We start from the raw sequence: 19,540 nt of genomic DNA, 5'->3' as shown, positions 1-19,540 counted from the left end.
GCTTCAAGTGTTTCTATGTGTGAAAAAAAGATGTTTTGACAATAAGGTCAGGATTTCGTCGAACCTTGTACTATAATGAGGCACCTTATGCGCGAGTCATTGTTTTGGGTGTACTTAGATGGCGCGAGCGACCTTCAAATAGCTTCAAAGCGTCTTGTTGTCAGCAGGTGAGATATGGCATCTATGTGTAAACATCTGGGGGGGGGGGGCGACAAGAAAACTTACTTAAAGTTGATGTATTTAGCATTGTTGAAAAAACACTCTTTGAATTAACAGGGCGCCGAAAGTAAAATCATCGCTATAATTGCAGGAGAGAGTCGATTTTGACAAAATTCACACATTGAACCATGTACTTAAGGCCTGCCGGATTTCCACGAAATAGCAAATGCCACGTTTCCATATATCTAAATACCAAAGGAGTAAGAATGAAGTGAAAACAGTCATAAGCATATCTTACTTGATTCAAAAATAGTTCAGCAGCTCCAGAAAAGGAAACACCCAATTTTGCTGGTATGATGGCAATCCCTTTCTTCTTCCACCTATTTTCCCTGTATTATGGAACAATATGAAACTGTATTGAAAGCGAGAACATTGTAAATTATGAAGTGCTGTTGGAAGTTAAGTGCCAGGTTTAATATGTGCCCTGTCCCAACACACAGACTCACAGCTGCAGCTTTGATCAACTAACAAGATGAATATATCAAACAGATTTGATACTAAATTTAATCAATACACTCATAATACAATATTTTAGTGAAAATCTAATAAGCTCTTAAAATCTTATTGCTTGAAATCAAACATTTACTGCATACAATGCCTTAAATGGTCACGGAAACTTCGAGGCAAATTACCCGACAAATTCGAACTATCATAAGTTTCTACTACTCACAACTAGCACATGTAAACAAAGAAATGTTGCCCACCTTTTGTTCTGGTTATCAACTAATCAGAAACTTTGAGGTAATTTTCGATCACATCAACTAAACTGAGTTTAGCCTTTGAGCGTCAGTACAATTGTATCCAAGTCCCCGCCATGGAATATATTGGACTAATACCTGTGATTCATATTTTCTTAACTGGCACATATATTGAGATATTACAGCAATATACAAAATCTTTGGAGATCTGTCAACAGGAGAGATCGCGCGAGTCGACCTGCATAGCGGTATTAACGGCAGTGTTAGGACCCAGTGCCATAGATATCAGATATACACCGGTAGCACCGATATGAAGCATCCTCATACAGAAACAATGAAGATTCCCATTATAGATCCTTTTTTTTTAATTTGTTGTATAATCTTAGCATTCTAAACCGTGCTTTATCTGGCTAGACACAACTATATCAATTGTACTTAGCTGATCAAGTATGCGCATATGCATGTAGCTATGTTAAACAATGGAATTATATCTCAAATTTTGCTTCACCAAATTCCATGACTACAGTGCGTGCAGTGTGGGGTACATTTTCTTCAGGTGAATTATTTACTACGTCAATAACTATATTCAAAGGCCTACTACACCTCCTATCTACTAAAGACCTCCTATCCTGTATTACATCAATACCTGGTGTAATATAACGTTAGGTCTTCTACATCAATAGTTGTTGTAATGTACCACTACTACTTCAAAAACTGTTGTAACGTAGGCCTAGGCATAGGGCCTACTTCATCAAGCTTTGTTTATCCTGTACTAGCCTACATCAATATCTGATGTATTCATATGCCTACTACATCGATACCTTTTCCTGAACTACATCAACACGGTTTGCAATGTAGGCCTACAACATCGACCAATCCTGTTCTATATCAATTCATGTTGTCCTGTAGGACTGTTCATCCAATACCTGAGTGTTGTCCTCATATTTGTTATCCTAATCCAGACCATCAATGCCTGTTATTCTGTACTAGGTCTAGGCTTACACCAATACCTATTGAACTGATCCACGTTTAGTTTTCTCCTCTGAAAGTCACATTGATTTAGACACGTTTCCCAGCAACGTTGAATATTGCACCCAGTCAAAGGCTGGTGGCAGTGGGTCAAATCACCCTCAGAATAAAAGTTGATCTCACGTATCTGCAAGATGGAAGCGTAGGTTAGATGAGATAATTACTTGCAACTATCATACTTTTGGGAAGCAAGTGTTAATTTAAGTGTAATTGTGTAGGCCTAAATAACTCTGCACAACGGATTCTCATGGCTTTATCAGTTAACACTGGTGAAGGTGAATAGGTATATCCGTCTGTTAAAACCTATGTGTTATAATATCTAGCATGTGCTACATTTTAGACCAGTTGCTAATAAGAAGGACTTACAAACAGAAATACGAAACAATCAAACCTATGCACAGTGATTGACTGGACTAACTAGACTGCTCTAAAAAGTTTCGCCAATAATTTCGTCCACAATTTAACAGAACTTAGATAATACTATACTGCAATCTGAAAGCTTAAAATCTGCAATTTGGACCATCTTTACAAGGTATAGTTACTAGCCAAACTTTGGGACAGCTGTTTAGACTCCTAACCAGTCATTAGTTGAAACAGCCGTTGCGTAATGCATTCATATAGTAATTTTCCATAGCAGCATCTGCTGTCAGGTCTAATATATTTTACGGTGTTTTTTACATACTACTTCACTTGATACTGATTACCGATTGTTCCTTATTCAGAGTACAAACTAATCAAGCCATGTATGCAATGGGTGCTCTGCAATACTATGAGTACTGTATGTACCACCATCTTAATCCTGTACTCGCACTCAGTGGTGTCCTTCCATCTCAACTAACCCAACCAACCCTATACAAACCCACCCCACATCTTTCTCGGTTTACCTATGACTCTGACAATCAGTGGCGTAGGAAGGTACTTTTCAGTGGGGGGGGGGCTGAAGACTGATGGCCGGCCTGGGGGAGGGGTGTAAGGGGAGGGGGTGTACGTCCCCCTCCCCTTTGGAATTTTTTGCATTTCCAGGTGGCCTCAGATGCAATTTGGTGCAATATAGCACACTTCAACACCCACTCCATTTTGTAAACTTAATTTTGTATTTTCACCTGGCCTTAGATGCAATTTGGTGCTCCAAATGAGATTTTTTTTCTCATTTGGAAATGAAAAAGGGGTTTTCTGACTTGCGGAGCGGGGGGGGCGGAATGATACTTCCGCCCCTCCACATTTTTCACTGGGGGGGCTGGCGCCCCCCAGCCCCCCCCCCGTTTCCTACGCCCTTGCTGACAATGTGTTTCAATGATTCAATTACATTTTTAAAGTACTCGTGCATTGGCACATGACCAGGACGGAGGATGAACTTGAAATTTTAGAACTACATTTTCATGACCATTACCGGAAATATTTAAAACATGCAAAGCTTTTGATTTAAATTAATGCTGGAGATCGAGATAGTGTCATGCCCATACCTGTAACTGATGAAATGTTTCTCAATCAGCTGAGGGTGGAGCTATTCACTCAGACTCATTTATGTTTCCACTGCATAGTGCACTTTTAAAGTGGTTGTGGCTATACTTAACCGATCGTCAGGTGAAAAGTACATGGCGTACTTGTTTATTCACCCGATCACAGCCCGTGACCTGAGAGACTCATCAAGTCACAGAGGAAAGTATTTCTGTATATGCATCCATTCTAAACAGTCAAATCTATATCAGTGTTCGGATAGCACTATAATATCCTAGTGTGGTGTAGGAAAGACAAAAGATACTTTGCCAAATATAAATGTAAGCAATTGATGGGGGTATTGTGAGGTCGTTGAAGCCATCTCCAGTGTAGGCTAAATAAGCATTTTCATTAGGCATATTCAACCAACAATCTGGTAAATAAGCACTCCTTATTTAACGGACGATTTTGTGAATAACCATCAATGCGTCGCTTTTTCAACAGTAAATAATTAAGACCGTCAACCTAATTGAACCGACGATCCGGACCCATAAACTGAGATACTAACAAAATGGCTGAAATAATCTTGTTCACGTTGAGATCACTGTATATATTGCTCTCTACTACGATCGGGTATATAGCTCCCACATTTAAGCTTACCTTTGTTTGTGATATGCCGCAATAGTTGGCTACTTCTGTCATCCATGTCTCCGTAACTACCATGCCCTGAGGAGCACCAAACCCACGAAATGCAGTGGTAGATGGTATGTTGGTTTTACAACAGTATCCTGTCAACTTAAAATTTGGTAGTTTGTAGGCATTGTCAGCATTTTTGCACGCCACATTAACCACCTTAGAGAGAGAGAGAAAACGACAAATTATGACCCTTTGATTTGTGATTGAAAATTGGTGCATTCACATATGCATTATGGGAATGGCACAATGGATATCACTAGAGCTTGTACACTCAGGTTTATGTTCGTAGATAGTTAGAAGTGTTCCCATTCACAATAGGGAATTTGGGATCTAAAGTTGGGCTAGACTTTAGATAGAGGATAGGAGATCAGAAATTGGAAAAAGTTCCTATTATTTGAAGTTCCATAAGAAAATTCTACGAAAACCTGATGAGATATAAATAAACAACATGTCAGCTATCCAGTTAAAACTATACCTTTCGTAAAACTCTACAAGCTTTACCCCAACATTTGCTTGACGATTGTGTGCGTAAGTTACTGGGGAAATTATATGGCTTGTGATACCTTTTACGGGCAAAAGAATCTTGTCAGGATATTGCGTTCCACTGCAGTTAGTCAATAGGTTGGACCTTAAACTTAATTAATGAGTAGAAAAATATATACTACTCACTGCCGGGGTAAAGTCGAAGCTATGCCCACCGTTAGCGTAGTAATGAACTTCAGCAGCTTCAATTTTGCCTTCTTTTGTAAACCCAATTCTGTATTTTGCCAAGAACGGATGTCTGGTTCCTGAGCTGAGCATGTCCTCGCTTCTGTCAAGAACAAGTCTCACAGGCCTCTTGGATCTAAATTTCCCCCAAAAATCGTTAGATATAAAACACTATTGTTAGTTTGTTTTTAGTTCATTTTTCTTTTATTTATTGTAATCACACGGAAGTGGAAATTGGAATTTATGACAATTTTATCTTCAAATATCTACTGTTACTTTTATATTCTCAAAATCTCGACAATCTTTGTTTTAATATGAGTGCTTTCTATACCGAATATTGACTTAGTTTAAAGCAACCTCTCTATCACACTTTATAAATGTTTACTTAATGTCGACATTTAACAAATTCCTCGAAATGTTGACTTTTTGTCATCAATTACTCCTAACATTTCGACTTTGTACAAACTTTTTGACTATTTTTGCTTAATATCTTGAAGCATTTTTCTCATTCTTTTTTCTGGAAATAGCACGTCACATTTTAGAGGAATAAATTTACCTAGCTCTCGATGCAACTGTGAACATTTATGTTTCAGTAGTTATAGGTTGAATTTATGGAGAATTGATGAGTTACTTTCAAACATACTTAATCTCTCGAAAGTTTCGTGAATGAATTTAGCCCTTCAGGCTAAATTGAATGACGTCTGATCTTCATTGCAGGACTAAATGTTAATGCTTAGCAAAAAGTTAATAAATATATTCCAATATGTGGACAAGTAAATGTTTTTTGAACTTCATGAACTACAAAGCAAGGCTATCTTGGATGATATTCCACACAATCTGTCCTTAATGCATTGTCAAAATGTTATTTGCAGTCAAAAATGTCCCATCTTTTCCTACTGTGTATTATGTTGCAGCTGAGGATATTTTCTGTGCGTTAAGAATAAGCCAATTTAATCCGGAAGCTTCAAATGTTTAGAGATTAATTCCTCAATAATTAAATTCGGTATATCACTAATTAAGTTGGTCTACAACATGTCAAAACTAAACTTTTTGAAAACGGTACACAACTTTTGCAGATTCAACAAAACCTCACACGCGCAACAGCGTCATGAGCATATTTGAGCAACACCAGACTATAGAGTAAAGTAATTGCTTAGAAACGCAGCTTTGATTCTCTCTCAATAAACATGTTCATATACACTACAAACGAATTAATTCGTTTTGTTATTTACCACTGTTTGGGATGCTCTGGAAATTTCCAACTTTAACCATTCCAGGTTCATTAGCAGACATGATGTAAAGGTTGAATAATATACTTATATGAAAGGTGTCTGCGCCACAGGTGATGATAATTACATGAAATACATTATTTATACCCTCATTGACCTTCAATGGTGAACATATCAAACAAGGCGTCATACATTAATTGCAAACTTATATCGAATAATACTTGGTAGGTTTAGTTAAATGATTGACAAAATAATCCCCCCCCCCCCTCGGATTTAAGGCATTGTTTGCAAAAATGTGCTTCTGCTATTTACAAAACGTCCAAGTTACGGGAGCAAAGGAATTGGTAACTTATAAGCTGTGACCCTACTGGTAATTGATTAAAGCTTTTAAACGTGTTTGAAGCTGAAAAACATCACATATTAGGGCTGAAGCTGTTATATAATGACCAATTCCAATCGTAGTGCACTTTGAAGTTGTTTCTTTGCATATGTTATGTGTTTTGAATATTTGGGGTTTTGTCTCTGTGGTGGGCGTTTACGTCAAACGTATGGAGCAATTTTCGATGCTTAAGGAACTCTTTTCTATTGGGGTCCGACCTTGATCGAGGTATGTATGTACATGGACAGAACCACTCCACACTCTAGCTAGGAGCTAATGTGGCTACAACTATTGATTCTCACTTTTTCCAACAGCAGGATTTTTGTATCCCTCAATTTTAAAGAAATGTTACATTATTTCATCTGCAAACATTTGAAATTAACCAATGTCATGGTTACTCCGTCATACAGTTTAATAGATGAAGGTGTTTATGGGGATATGATTCAGCTTCCAAACATTGTTCATAATTGTTTCCAAGTAATTTGCTAGAAAACGAGATAAACACAACCCCTGAACCTCCACCATGTCTTTGAGATAATTATAGTTATAAAACAAATTGCCGTACAATTAATTCTGCTCTCCTCTCACGTGTGCCCCCCCCCCCACCCTTAATTTTAGAACTATAAGTCGGCCAGATTCTTCAGTCGGTCTTAACAAATCCAGTCGATAACCCAACCCACCTCTTCTTTATGATGTATGTACGCCCCATACGTCATACAGTTGAAAGTCAATTTGCGTTTCACGTGAAATGTTTTCCACCAGAAATGTAGCAATACTTGGAGTTTCCGATGAAGTAATTTGGCTACATCAAACATACCAAAGTCTCTTTATTTTTTATGAAGGATCTTTAAAGGACGATTAAGAACTAGCTTAAGTCCCAATTTTGAGTAACTGTGTTTACAAGTTTTCATATTGCATTACTGATCTCAAATGACCTGTGACCCCCAGTTAACAACATGTATGATTCCTCTTCTCAGTATGAGAAGTTCACATTGGAGATTCACATAAAAAGTATGAGATACGAAAAAAATTCCCTTCTTGAACTATTTTCCACAAACTTTTCACGTTTCGATATCTGCTGACCTTTGAACGCAAGAAGTTCATATGTGGCATCATCAAGCATCATCCCAGCATCTTTTCTTGAGATGTTATATATACAGGGCTTTTACACTGAAACAATTCGTCTATTCAATATGAAGCAACTCATGCAAACTCTAATATCCATTAAAGATCTACCCCTTGATATCCTGGGTACATAAAGTTTCAAATCTTCAAGTGATCCAAAATTACCTGATAACACAACAACTGTTAGTTCTAATATGAATATGATTCCATAATATGTGCTACCCCTTGATTCTAGTTGACTGATCATTCCTTTTGTTAGAATTAACTATGATGAAAGACAGCATTTTCGATGAAATGTTGTTATACTTACTTGCTCGCTGCGACTGCCGCTAAAGCAGCGTAAAAGCAAGCCCTGCTCTCTTTGCCTCCAAACGCACCGCCCATTCTCTTGCATCTAGCCACCACACGGTTACTTGGAATTCCGAGAGCCGAGGCTACAGCAAACTATAGTAATGTAAAATAAACAAGATAACATTCCTTGTCACAATGGAGTTCTACTATTCATAACGCTACCTTTCATTTTGCAAATAATTACATTTTTGAAGATCTTCATGTTGTAATCTGATTGCTAGATTACTATTTTTGTAAAATTACAATTTGTGTTGTTTTATATGCTAATGTTGGGTGTATATTTTGAGTGTCTCCCGCATCATCACACCACCAAGGTTAGTTTTAATTGCTGCATTCGACAGTGCAGATGTACCCAAATTTAGCTAAAATGGACGCTAGACGATTAGACTGTTGACTTTAATAGGCACTGGAGAAGTCTTTAGCTAAAGCAGGTGCTATAAGTCACTCAGAATGTTGTATATTTGATCATGCAGGTGTTTATTATTCAGATTAAGCTTAAAATCGATGATCTCAAGGAGTTGGTGACCTCGATATCACGATTACAATGTATGTGCTTCTTTATCAGATGATGCCAGTCCTTGTCTCTTTCTTGGCTGTGTTGAAAGAAACTCTGGAATGCCGTGTATGGTTCTTACTGATAAACCATTGCCTTATCATTTCCCAGATAGTTTCTGATATACTTTTAAGTATAACTTTCTGTAAATACTGTTTAGTCCAAACCTACGATCTAGTTAGTTATTTTGTTTTCCGCGTCTGCTTATTGTGCTTGCTAACTTTTAGTAGCATACTTGTAGTTGATCATTTTTGGAAGCTAACTTGTATTTTCCCACTGGTGTTAGCTTAGATTTGTTAGTTTACTTGTGTTCGCCTATTTTTGTTTTTGTCACTTTATTTTTGTAACCAATGTAATGCATGAAGAAATATCCCCAAATTATTCTATTGTACTTAATATATTATAACATTAACTTAAAGTTAAGGTCGGAACAAACCAGATGCATTCCACTCTTTTCAAGTAGATACCATTATTATCAATTTAATGCCACTGAGATTGCACAGAGCGCATTATGCTACCTGAGGTTTGCACCCGGACCCAAAGCTAATGAAGATTTACGAAAATTTTCGACATCGTTAGGGGATGCTGCAAAAGTGCGGTCATTGACATGCATTCGAGGGGCACGTTTCAGCATGTCTCTATCACGTTGGGATGTAGAACATGATTATAAAATAGTGATAAAATTCATACTATTAATCAATCTGCATGATTTCCCCTCATGAAGGAACTTTATCACACAGGCATGAAGCGATTCAATCATATAACTCACAGTTTGCTAAGCATTAAACCAATATAAATCCTCTGCAAGTGTAGAACTAACCAGAACCTTCATCGCAGATGTACCGAGGCTAAACTCTCTAAACATCTGGGGGAAACGGGTTAAGTTTGTTAGCATCCCAAGTGTGAAATAGGGTGTGTTTTTTTTATATATTTTATGAGGTTCAAAGTGATGTTTGTTGTTTGCTTGTAATTTGTATAATGAACTTCGTCTATGAATGATGGTCAAATTGGTTTCCAAATGTCAAGATGTTTAGCTGTATTTATACACAGAACCTTAGCATTTTCAGGTTTTTATGAGGACATGGCTCGTATGGTCGTATCGGTCATTGTATATTTTATGCTAGGACCTTTATTTCTATGCAACGTGCATCAGGTAATATATATATATATATATATGCTACTATTGGCTGTTGCCAGTTTCTGTGTTTTCACATTAGAGTAAAATCCAAGCATGCTAGCTATATACAAGACATAACCATGTTTCTAGAGCAAGCCCTCATACTGTAGCTTACATAATGTTTCCTAATACAGTAGTTATTAGCTGTGGGTGCTTTGATGTAGTTAATTGTGAAGCTCGTATCTTGAGGTATTCTTTGCAGGAAACTCAAATATCTGAACTATTGGAGAGGATTGGACTACGGAACAAATATTTAGAAGAAGAGAGAAAGGCTGCACAAAATATTGAGAATAAAATAAATCGACCTGATTTAGGAATAATATGAATCAAGATTGATAAGTGAGGGGAAAGAACTTTAAAACCTCATACATCCTCTTTGAATCCTGAATACTCCTCTACCACACTTTAGGATTCCTAGCCCCAAAGGTGATCCTTTGAAATGGAGGACAAACCAAATTAAAACTACTTCTGTTAAGAAATTTACCATAAAAATGTATGCCTGTCTCATTTTGTAAGGCTATAGACAGTGACATATACATTGTCTACCATTTTGTTCAGTCTAATAAGCCAAAAAAGTATATTGCCTATAACTGATATTACCTAAGACATAAGTGGCAAGGAATGTAAAGTACTAAATTTAAAACTAATTAAACTAATTAAAACTACTAATTTGTAAATCTTAAGTCAAGACAAGAGAAAGGTAATCCAATGATTAATTCAATGGTTTAAAAGCATTGTTTACAAGATGTTTGGTACATCAATTGTTTTATTCTTCAATTTGATGTTTAACAGACAACGAGGAACAGAAGCAACTCAAGAAAACCATTGAAGACAAGCAAAAGAGAGCTAAAGTACATCAACAGAAAATGGACAAGATAGCAAGATACATTGGTAGATATTGTTAGCAATGATGTCTTGTACCAGCCTAGATCATTTTTCATCCAGTTGTCTATTGAAAAATCAGTCAGTGATTTATAACTAAACTTTTGTCATCCCCAATTGTTGATTTCATGTTATTTCAAGTAGTCAGCAAACAAAATGTGTGTAAACAAGTTGCAATTTGTGTCACTGTTCCATAGAGAAAAGGAGTGTTTCCCAAGAATCGCATACTTGTGTTGATCATATGAGGCACAGAAACTGCTTCCATAATTGAGTAACATTGAAAATAAGGCATAATGTATAAGGTAAGTGTATATACACCGCAAACCTGAGTATGAGCCACATCTTGTGTTGAAGATATCACTTCCATTTCACCAAACTCCCCTTTCGGTATGGCTATGCAACACTGAGTTTCCATGTAAAAATGTTCTTGTCCGCCAATCTTCATCTCTCCTTCAAGCATGTGATCAGATTCACGAAGTGCTGTCTCTGTATCTCCTACAGCGTAGGTAACAGGTTTGGTAAGAAAGCTACCCTTATTAATAGCATCCTAAACAAAGAAAGTAGTTTTAAACAATTGTACTTCGTATTATAGTCCAAATGCGATTAAGTAATGTTTTGCCCAATAATCAATACTTTATTTCATGTCTTTTCTTCGTTAAACAGAGACCATTTGCAAACATTACAATTACTTTACATATTTAAAAACGAAAGAGCAGAACAATTATGAAGATAAGCTAGAACCAGTCGACTCAATAAAATGTTACAATTCTAAAATGCATTATTTTAAAGGATCCATGCAAAATTGGGGCAAGAAACTCCCTGTCCGAAGAAACTCTTCAACTTCTAACTTAAATTTGAGTTCAATAAATATGTCTTCCTACATCAAATAGAATCTCACCTCAACTGTGAGAATTGGTTCTTTCTCCTCGTATTCAACTTTAACAAGCCTAGCAGCCCTTTGTGCGATGTTAACATCCTTGGCCAGTACACCAGCAATCACCTGACCGACACACTCAACCTGTCGACATTATCACAAATAATTACTTTGTAAAGCTGGAAAGAACAATTCTTCATCAATTTGAAAAATAATTAATATTATTAAGTTAATCACTTATAGCATAATTTTGTTTTTATATTTGACTGTTAAAGGACTTAAGTCCATGAAAAACTCAGCTCAGCAGTGCCATGTGGGACAAACAGCTTTCCATACTTAAATAAATTGATAATAACTTTCTAATTAGTAGAACTCATGTAAAATATACTCATGTCTCTTTGTTAGATCTATTGGGACCTAATTAAGAAGGACTTTCCCAAGGCTAGATCAGAAGTAACTACAGTTAAGCCATAATTCCTCCATGATCATGTCCGATACAAAGTACAACTTGAAGGACCTACTACAAAATTACCAAAACCTCTCGGTTGGACACTAGCATTCACCACTAGAAATAAACTAAGTTCCCATAATACCATGACTTCTCCATTTGACACTGACAAACGCCACTAGAAATGAAAAAAGTCCCATAATACCTTCATCTCGTCGTTTGACACAGACAGCCCCATTGGCAATATTCTAAGGTCCCATAATAGCATAACTTCTCAATTTGACACTGGCAATCATCACTAGAATAAAAGAGGTCCCATAATACGAAGACCTCTCCGATAAATAAGTAGCCACCATTAGCAATGATTTAAGTCCCCAAAATATCATGATCACCCAATTTGACACAGGCAGCTACCATTAGCAATTAACTAAGGTCTCATAACACCATGACCACTCTGTTTGACACAGGCAGCCACCATTAACAATAAATTTAGATCCCATAATACCATGACTACTCAATTCGACAAGGCAACTACTATTAGCAATACACTAAGGTCCCGTAATATCATGAACACTCCGTTTGACACAGGCAGCCACCATTAGCAGTAACATCTGAAAATTGCCAATGTTTGTGATATAGTCCCATAAGTAGGGAAAAGTTAACATTTATTGTAATTAATGTTGCTTCAAAAATAGGATAAAGATGATAAAAAGGATAAAGAGTAATGTATTTACTTTTTTATCAGCATACAATTCTTCATCTACAACGATTGTTCCAAACTTATTTTCTCCAGGAACATCACTAGCAACCACTATATCAAAAACACCATTCACACTGAGAGCGTCATCCAAGTTCAGCGATCTATGTTATGAAACCAAAGAAACAAATCAATACTTTAACACTTGTATGATATCGAAAATATTGAGAATATTGAATATATATATATATTTCACAGATTGAATGGGAATGCTGGAAATCTAATCCTGACTATTATTGCATATGCGCATATTCTATATGATATGCTAACTAGAAAGTGTGGTTACCACCCGGTCCATGAGGATAGTACAGCACTAATTAATGAATACCTGTCAGTGTTTAAAATAAATTATACTATGTAAATTATTTGATATCATGGCTAAATTCGCTGTGGGGCCAACTGCTATGGCCAAATGGAAAGCAGAGTTTAGGGGTTTCAGTTGTCACATTAGACTGCAGGGTTGTCCAACCTACGGCCCGCGGGCCACAGTCCGGCCCGCCGCAGGGTTGCGTCCGGCCCGCCAGAGATGCTCTACGGTGCAAAATTTTAGTGAGGAGATTTATTGATAACAATTTGAAGCTATATAATCATTCAAACCTTCTGGGTCCAAAAAACTGCATACAGGTCAGTTTGTGTGACACTCTCAGCGGAGGGGGGGGGGGGCTGGACTTTATTCATTTGTTTTATCAGGAAGGAAAATAAATCGGTGCGCTCCGCGCGCAGTGCTCACATTTTTTTTTCTTGCCTTGGGCTTCGGGCAAAAAAAGAAAGAAAATCGAGCGTAGGGTTCATGCGGCCCCCTCCTTCATCAGTATCATTCCATGTGGCTCTCCTCTGCAAAAGGTTGGACAACCCTGCATTAGAGTAACATTTTCAGTATGCCCTGGCTCTCTATTTCTGAGACGAGACTCTCCTACTTTCAATTCCGTTTCTTACATAGAATTCTTCCAACCAACAGACTCCTTAACCTCATGGCTATCTCTGACAACACGTTATGTTCATTCTATAAAGTTGAAATTGAAACCATTCATCATCTTTTCTGGGAATGTCACATCACTTCTTCTTTTATTGGTGAAGTGGTCAGTATGGTTATTTGTATAAATATTCACTTCACAAAAGAGGATTTCTTCTTTGGGTTTTTATTAAAGAAACGTCACCTTTATAATTTTCTCATTCTTCATCTTAAGTTTTATTTTTTTCAGTACCAAGCGTCAAAACAAGACCTTAAGTTGTAATGAATTTATTCATAAGTTCACGTTTGCACTAAAGGCGGAGAACTATATTTTCGACATAACAAAAAGAATAATAAGAATAAAATTAATTTCGAGGAACTCAAGGATGCTTTCTCTTCATTAATAAATATCTCAAATATTTAATATTTTTGCAATTTCCGCATCCTCAATTCTCATATTTTGCTGCTATTCGTTTTAACATTTTTCTAGTAAGACTTTCTATAAATTGTAGTACTTCTTCTTAGTGTTCTTATTATATTTATTTGTTTTCTATCCGCCACGTTGGTCGTTATTATACTGCATGGTAATGGTCAACGTTATTGTTATTTAACTTTTGCTATTTTTGAATGGATACGGTATTTGTATATTTGTATATTGATGTATAGTTGAAATACACGGAGGGAAAAAAATATATTTTATATCATGTAATGAGCAAGGAACCGCATCCGTAATCCATCCACTTCGTTTGTATACAGTCATTGTTTAACAATATTTACCAGTTAATTAAGTGTATTTACACATAAACAATTTACAGAAAGGTCTTAAATCACTCCGTCACATGTTTTTACTGCGATTGTGAGGATGTGCTAACTTGCAAATATGGAACTGGTGAAGTTTGCATGATCCTTGATAGGAACAGTATTCCTAACTTGATGCATATAGAAGTTTCGCCTCTCATTGAAATATACCTCTTGACGTCCATATACTGTACTATGACATACATGTGTCCGAGTAATCATATAGTTTGCATAAGGAGCATGCATTCAATTGGTGAAAACAAGATTGCAGAAACACTAGAATGACAAGAGTATCGAAGCCAACTTCCGTATGACCAACAATTCAACCAAATTAGTCAAAATGGGCAACACAGATGATCTTATTGTGTGGTCTTATAAATATTCTCTCAATTTTAGAGTGATACGATATTGCTAGTGTAATAATGTTTAACAAATGAATTTAACTCACTTAATGTCTGCATGTGGTTTGCTGCTGAACACCAGTGATAGGAATAATTCCCCTGTGAATAATAAAAAGTAAACACTATAATAAATGAATGTATATATATTTTAAACAAAAGCAGAGAAATAAGATATGACACACATTTGACAGGTACACTGAAAAAATAAACTAGTCAATATTGCCACGGACTAACGTTAAATTAGTCTGTAACGTTAGCCAATGCACACGGACTACCAAAAATCTTCGTTTCATCGCTGCTTCTTAGTCAGTTTACACTGACTAAGGAAAATATAATCGCAGCTTAGTTGGTGGCGACGGACTAAGGTATTTTAACCCATGGACTAAGACCGATACGGACACCCCAAGTTACGCCATAATCGTAGCTTGGTCGGTGTCGACGGACTAATGTATGACGGACCACTTCGATTCAATTCAATTTGGAAACCGAGAGGCAACGGCAGCTTGCTGGACTTGGCATAGTTTCATACGATCACTCTAAGCAACTTTCAACCGTAAATCACCCAAGAAGGTCTTTAGAAGAATGGAGGTATTAACTGCCATCGTCGGCCTACCTGTTATTTCTTTAACTTGAAGGTAAAATTAAAGTTAATTGTTAGGCCACTGGCACTAGTACTGTATTATGGTTAGTGTAACGCTACCGTTGTAACGCTACTGTTGTCACGCTGGCGTTTCGCAATATATAAGTGCAATGACAGTGAGTAGCCTATAGGCTTCTATTGGGTACTGCAGTGCATTCTCAACACTAAAGTGTGCATTCTAAACACCAATTAACAATGTGTTATGTGTGTATTGGGCTAGATTGAACAGTGGCACATAATCTTCTAATTTGTTCCCAAACAAATGCTGGAACTATAAGTCTCAATAGTTTATTTGAAGTCTACACTCATTTGGTAAAATTTCCTGTAATTTCCCATGTGAATCTAAATGGGTAGGCTTTGTGATATTGAATAAGCAAGGCTAGACCTTCAAACGTACAGTCACAGTAGGCTGAACAAATTATGTTGGCTAGTCAACGGTATTATATGTTGCGAGCAGTCAGGATGCACGCTTCAGTTCTATTTAACCTTCTCATTTATCATTTTTTAGTATTTAATTTCCGGTCACACTCAGGAAACAATTGCGACATTCCTTCACGGTCGACTTGTTTACTGTAAGAAGTATTAACCGTTTTTTCTCAGGAAAGCTTGATAGTCTGAAGTTATTATAACATGTGCTTTTAGTATACTGCCAAAAGAGTAAGTTGTTGTATTTGTATTGATATTTTATGTAGAAGTAACGGAAAATTTAGTATGTTTAGTTTGGTCTAATTGCACGTTTTTTTTCTTCTGTCCAATGTAGTGCAGGGTTCACTTGCGCGAATTCAAATTATTCTGTTTATGTATATGTATATGCATCGATTCGTAGATTATGATGTTTTTTTGACATTTATTTGTAATTCAAGCATATCTGTTTAGTAGCAAAGTTTAAAGGTTAAGATTAATTAGTTTTCTCTTTTTGATCCTAGATTGAATGAAACTCATTGACGTAAATAATTGATCAGATCATACAGTTTAACGCAGTTCCTAAAACTCTGGGTATTCTCTAGTCTTCGCCAGTCCATTATATACTTTAGTACTACTAGTAAGACTAAATCAAGACGACCGAAAGACAAACTTAGTGTAACAAAGTACTGATTCTCCTCTAGCCTAGGTCTAAACAGGCTTGTTATGTGAGCAAGCAAAATAACAACTAAAAACGATTATGCCTATAAATAAGTTGGCTCAGTGCATTTCTGTTTTTAAAATTTTATATTATTAAAGATCATAAAAACAAACAAAGATTTAGCCCATGTTTTATTATCTCTGTATTCTGGGCATTTGATTCTGGTTGCAATGGTGATGACACTCTCTTTCAAATTTTCAGCTTTATACAGTCTGCTTCAAACTTTGGGATTGTTTTTTGAGACTATAGTGGAAGCAAATCTCACATAACTTTGTGGTGACAACTTTTTTTTTGTTCTTTTTCAAATGATGAATACTTTGCTGTTTTTTTTTTCCAGCAGGAATTGAAAAGCCAAATATCTAAGTCAAGGGTGAGGTTTCCTGTGATGTACGACACCAGTGTGGAGGCAACAACAGAAGAGGAGAACTGTGTTATATATGGCTTAAAGACATGTGTTAAGATGATATATTGGTACCCTTCGCAGAACAAAAGAGTTTTTCCAAGAGTCCAAAAAGCAAAGGAACAAGTACCATAGAGAAAAAAGATGGAAGAGTGAGTTTAATTATTGTACCCAACTGTTTAATGATATTAAAGATACTTTTCATAACCTGTTTTAAAAAAAAAACAGTCTAGTATATCATTTACGTGCAAGCTTCATAAGTTTGGTCAAATTTTCACTGATCTGTAGAGCAGGAGTCCAGAGGGTTTGGTTAGCTGGGAAGGTAACCAATTGCCTGGTACATCACAATGTTCACAATGCATTCCTGTATATGAAACCTGACGACTGGCAAACCGACTGTGGTGGATGTGGCTGGGAGAGCAATTTAAAGTCACCTACCCTGTAATAGCTAACCTAGATCAGCTTTCATGGTAACCACATCAAAGTAAGAACAATGTGTCATGTATGGCCCCAAGAGCAACAAATGGCCATCGCCAGTAATTATTGGTGGTGGGGTACCCCTGCCAGTGATCAACAATTGACCCCTCACGGCTGACCTAGGTCAGCTCATGAGGTAACCACTTGAAACCTACTGGAAAATGTTGGTTAGGACTTCAGATAAAAGGGATGGGCATTGCCAGTAATTTTTATTGGTGGGGTACCCCTGCCAGTAGACCCCCAATATGCCCATCCCCTCATTGACCTAGGTGAGCTCATGATTTGACCAGTTGAAACCTACAGGAAAATGATAGGTATCACTTCATATGTAAGGATGGGCATTTCCAGTATTTTATATTGGTGGGCCACCACTGCCAGAGTTCGCCCATCCCTTACATATAGAATCCTGTCAATCATTTTCCAGTAGTTTTCAACTGGTTAAATCATGAGCTGACCTAGATCAATGAGGGGGGGGGGCATTTTGGGGGTCTACTGGCAGGGGTACCCCACCAATAAAAATTACTGGCAATGCCCATCCCTTACATATAGTGTCCTGCCAATCATTTTACAGTAGTTTTCAACTGGTTACCTCATGAGCTAATCTAGGTCAATGGGGGATGGGCATTTTGGGGGTCTACTGGCAGGGTTACCCCACCAATGTAAATGACTAGAAATGCTCATCCCTTACATATGAAGTGATACCTATCATTTCCAGTAATTTTTCAACTGGTTATCTCATGAGCTGACCTAGGTCAATGAGGGAATGGGCATTTTGGGGGTCTACTGGCAGGGGTACCCCCCCCCCCAATATAAATTACTGGAAATGCCCATCCCTTACATATGAAGTGATACAATTTTCCAGTAGTTTTCAACTGGTTAAATCATGAGCTCATCTAGGTCAATGGGAGATGGGCATTTTGGGGGTCTACTGGCAGGGGTACCCCACTAATAAAAATTACTGGCAATGCCCATCAGTTGTATCTGAAGTCCTAACCAACATTTTCCAGTAGGTTTCAAGTGGTTACCTCATGAGCTGACCTAGGTCAGCCTTGAGGGGTCAATTATAGATCACTGGCAGGGGTACCCCACCACCAATAATTACTGGCAATGGCCATTTGTTGCTCTTGGGGCCATACCTGACACATTGTACTTACTTTGATGTGTTACCATGAAAACTGATCTAGGTTAGCTATCAGGTGACTTTAAAATTGCTCTCCCAGCCACACTCACCACAGTCGGTTGCCAGTCGTCTGGTTTCATATACAGGAATGCACTGTGAACATTGTGATGTACAAGGCAATTGGTTACCTTCCCAGCTAACCAAACCCGCTGGGCTCCCGGTCTATTGGGCTCATTATTAACATGATTAACATAATTATTAAGCTTTGAAAAATAACTTGGTGTTATGCTGTTCAAAGCTAATAATTATTTGGTAAAGCTGTTATTCCTGGCTTATAATTTGAGGGACCTAGATTTAAATGTATACCTCCCAATATGTTATAAAATTTTAATGTAAATGTATGTTTATGATAATGTGAGTTATCATGTGCTATATCTGTATCTGCGCTTACACGTATATCATATTTTCTGTTCACAGGTCAATAATGGTGCAGATTTGGGCTTCCTGAAGACAAGTGGGAGGCCATTTGTAGTTAAGAGAAACACTCTTTGTTCGTGAAGACTTAACTGGTGTCGATTTGGGGTACCACTTTAAAACGAAAGTCATGAGGAACCCTTGCCCAAGATTCAACTTTGCATTATTGTGCAGTGCTATACTTTTGCGATTCATGTTTGATCCATGAACTTGTCTTAACTTTGTTGGAATAAAATCATATTTTCAGATTTTTGTTTACAGTGATTTCTTCTCTATCTGTTGAAAGTCAGCCTTTGCAGACATCAGAAGTTTTATCAGAAATAAATACTGCCAACGTACACATTATTTGTGTTTCTTCTGCTCTCTTTTCTTTCAGTGATGCTAGTCAGTGAAACTAGTCGGGTTTAATTCTTTCAGTGATTCTAGTCAGTGCAACTCGTAAGTCGATACCGACTAAGAAAGGTTAGTCGGGAGAGGCACCATCCTGACTAATGTAAAACCTGCTATAAACTAGTCGGTGGCTCATATAAATTAGTCGGTAAAGACCGACTAATGTCACCAATTAATGTAACTGACTAATATACATTTACCGA

General features: G+C 37.1%; 1 protein-coding gene and 1 long non-coding RNA gene across 4 annotated transcripts in view; one reads left to right on the top strand and one right to left on the bottom strand.

Moving 5' to 3' along the window:
• Positions 1–19,540, bottom strand: part of LOC139970577 (xanthine dehydrogenase/oxidase-like) — a 70,872-nt gene that overhangs the window by 25,278 nt on the left and 26,054 nt on the right. For both annotated transcript variants that reach the window (XM_071976378.1, XM_071976377.1), the window contains exons 17-25: positions 14,761–14,812; positions 12,540–12,666; positions 11,382–11,501; positions 10,809–11,030; positions 7,831–7,964; positions 4,749–4,923; positions 4,044–4,235; positions 1,928–2,073; positions 458–548 (exon numbers count right to left, since the gene is read on the bottom strand). In XM_071976378.1, coding sequence (XP_071832479.1) covers positions 458–548; positions 1,928–2,073; positions 4,044–4,235; positions 4,749–4,923; positions 7,831–7,964; positions 10,809–11,030; positions 11,382–11,501; positions 12,540–12,666; positions 14,761–14,812 — 1,259 coding nt within the window. The remainder of the gene's footprint in view (positions 1–457; positions 549–1,927; positions 2,074–4,043; positions 4,236–4,748; positions 4,924–7,830; positions 7,965–10,808; positions 11,031–11,381; positions 11,502–12,539; positions 12,667–14,760; positions 14,813–19,540) is intronic.
• LOC139970581 (uncharacterized) lies at positions 14,907–19,287 on the top strand. Of its 2 annotated transcripts, XR_011794176.1 has the most exons (3): positions 14,907–15,348; positions 16,814–17,028; positions 18,951–19,287. It is a non-coding gene; the product is annotated as an uncharacterized lncRNA (long non-coding RNA). The 2 variants fall into 2 exon arrangements; XR_011794175.1 differs by lacking the exon at positions 14,907–15,348 and having other exon boundaries at positions 15,368–17,028.

This window comes from Apostichopus japonicus, chromosome 8 (genome assembly GCF_037975245.1).
Source record: "Apostichopus japonicus isolate 1M-3 chromosome 8, ASM3797524v1, whole genome shotgun sequence".
Classification (NCBI taxonomy): Eukaryota; Metazoa; Echinodermata; class Holothuroidea; order Aspidochirotida; family Stichopodidae; genus Apostichopus; species Apostichopus japonicus.
This window is presented reverse-complemented; position numbering and strand designations above follow the sequence as displayed.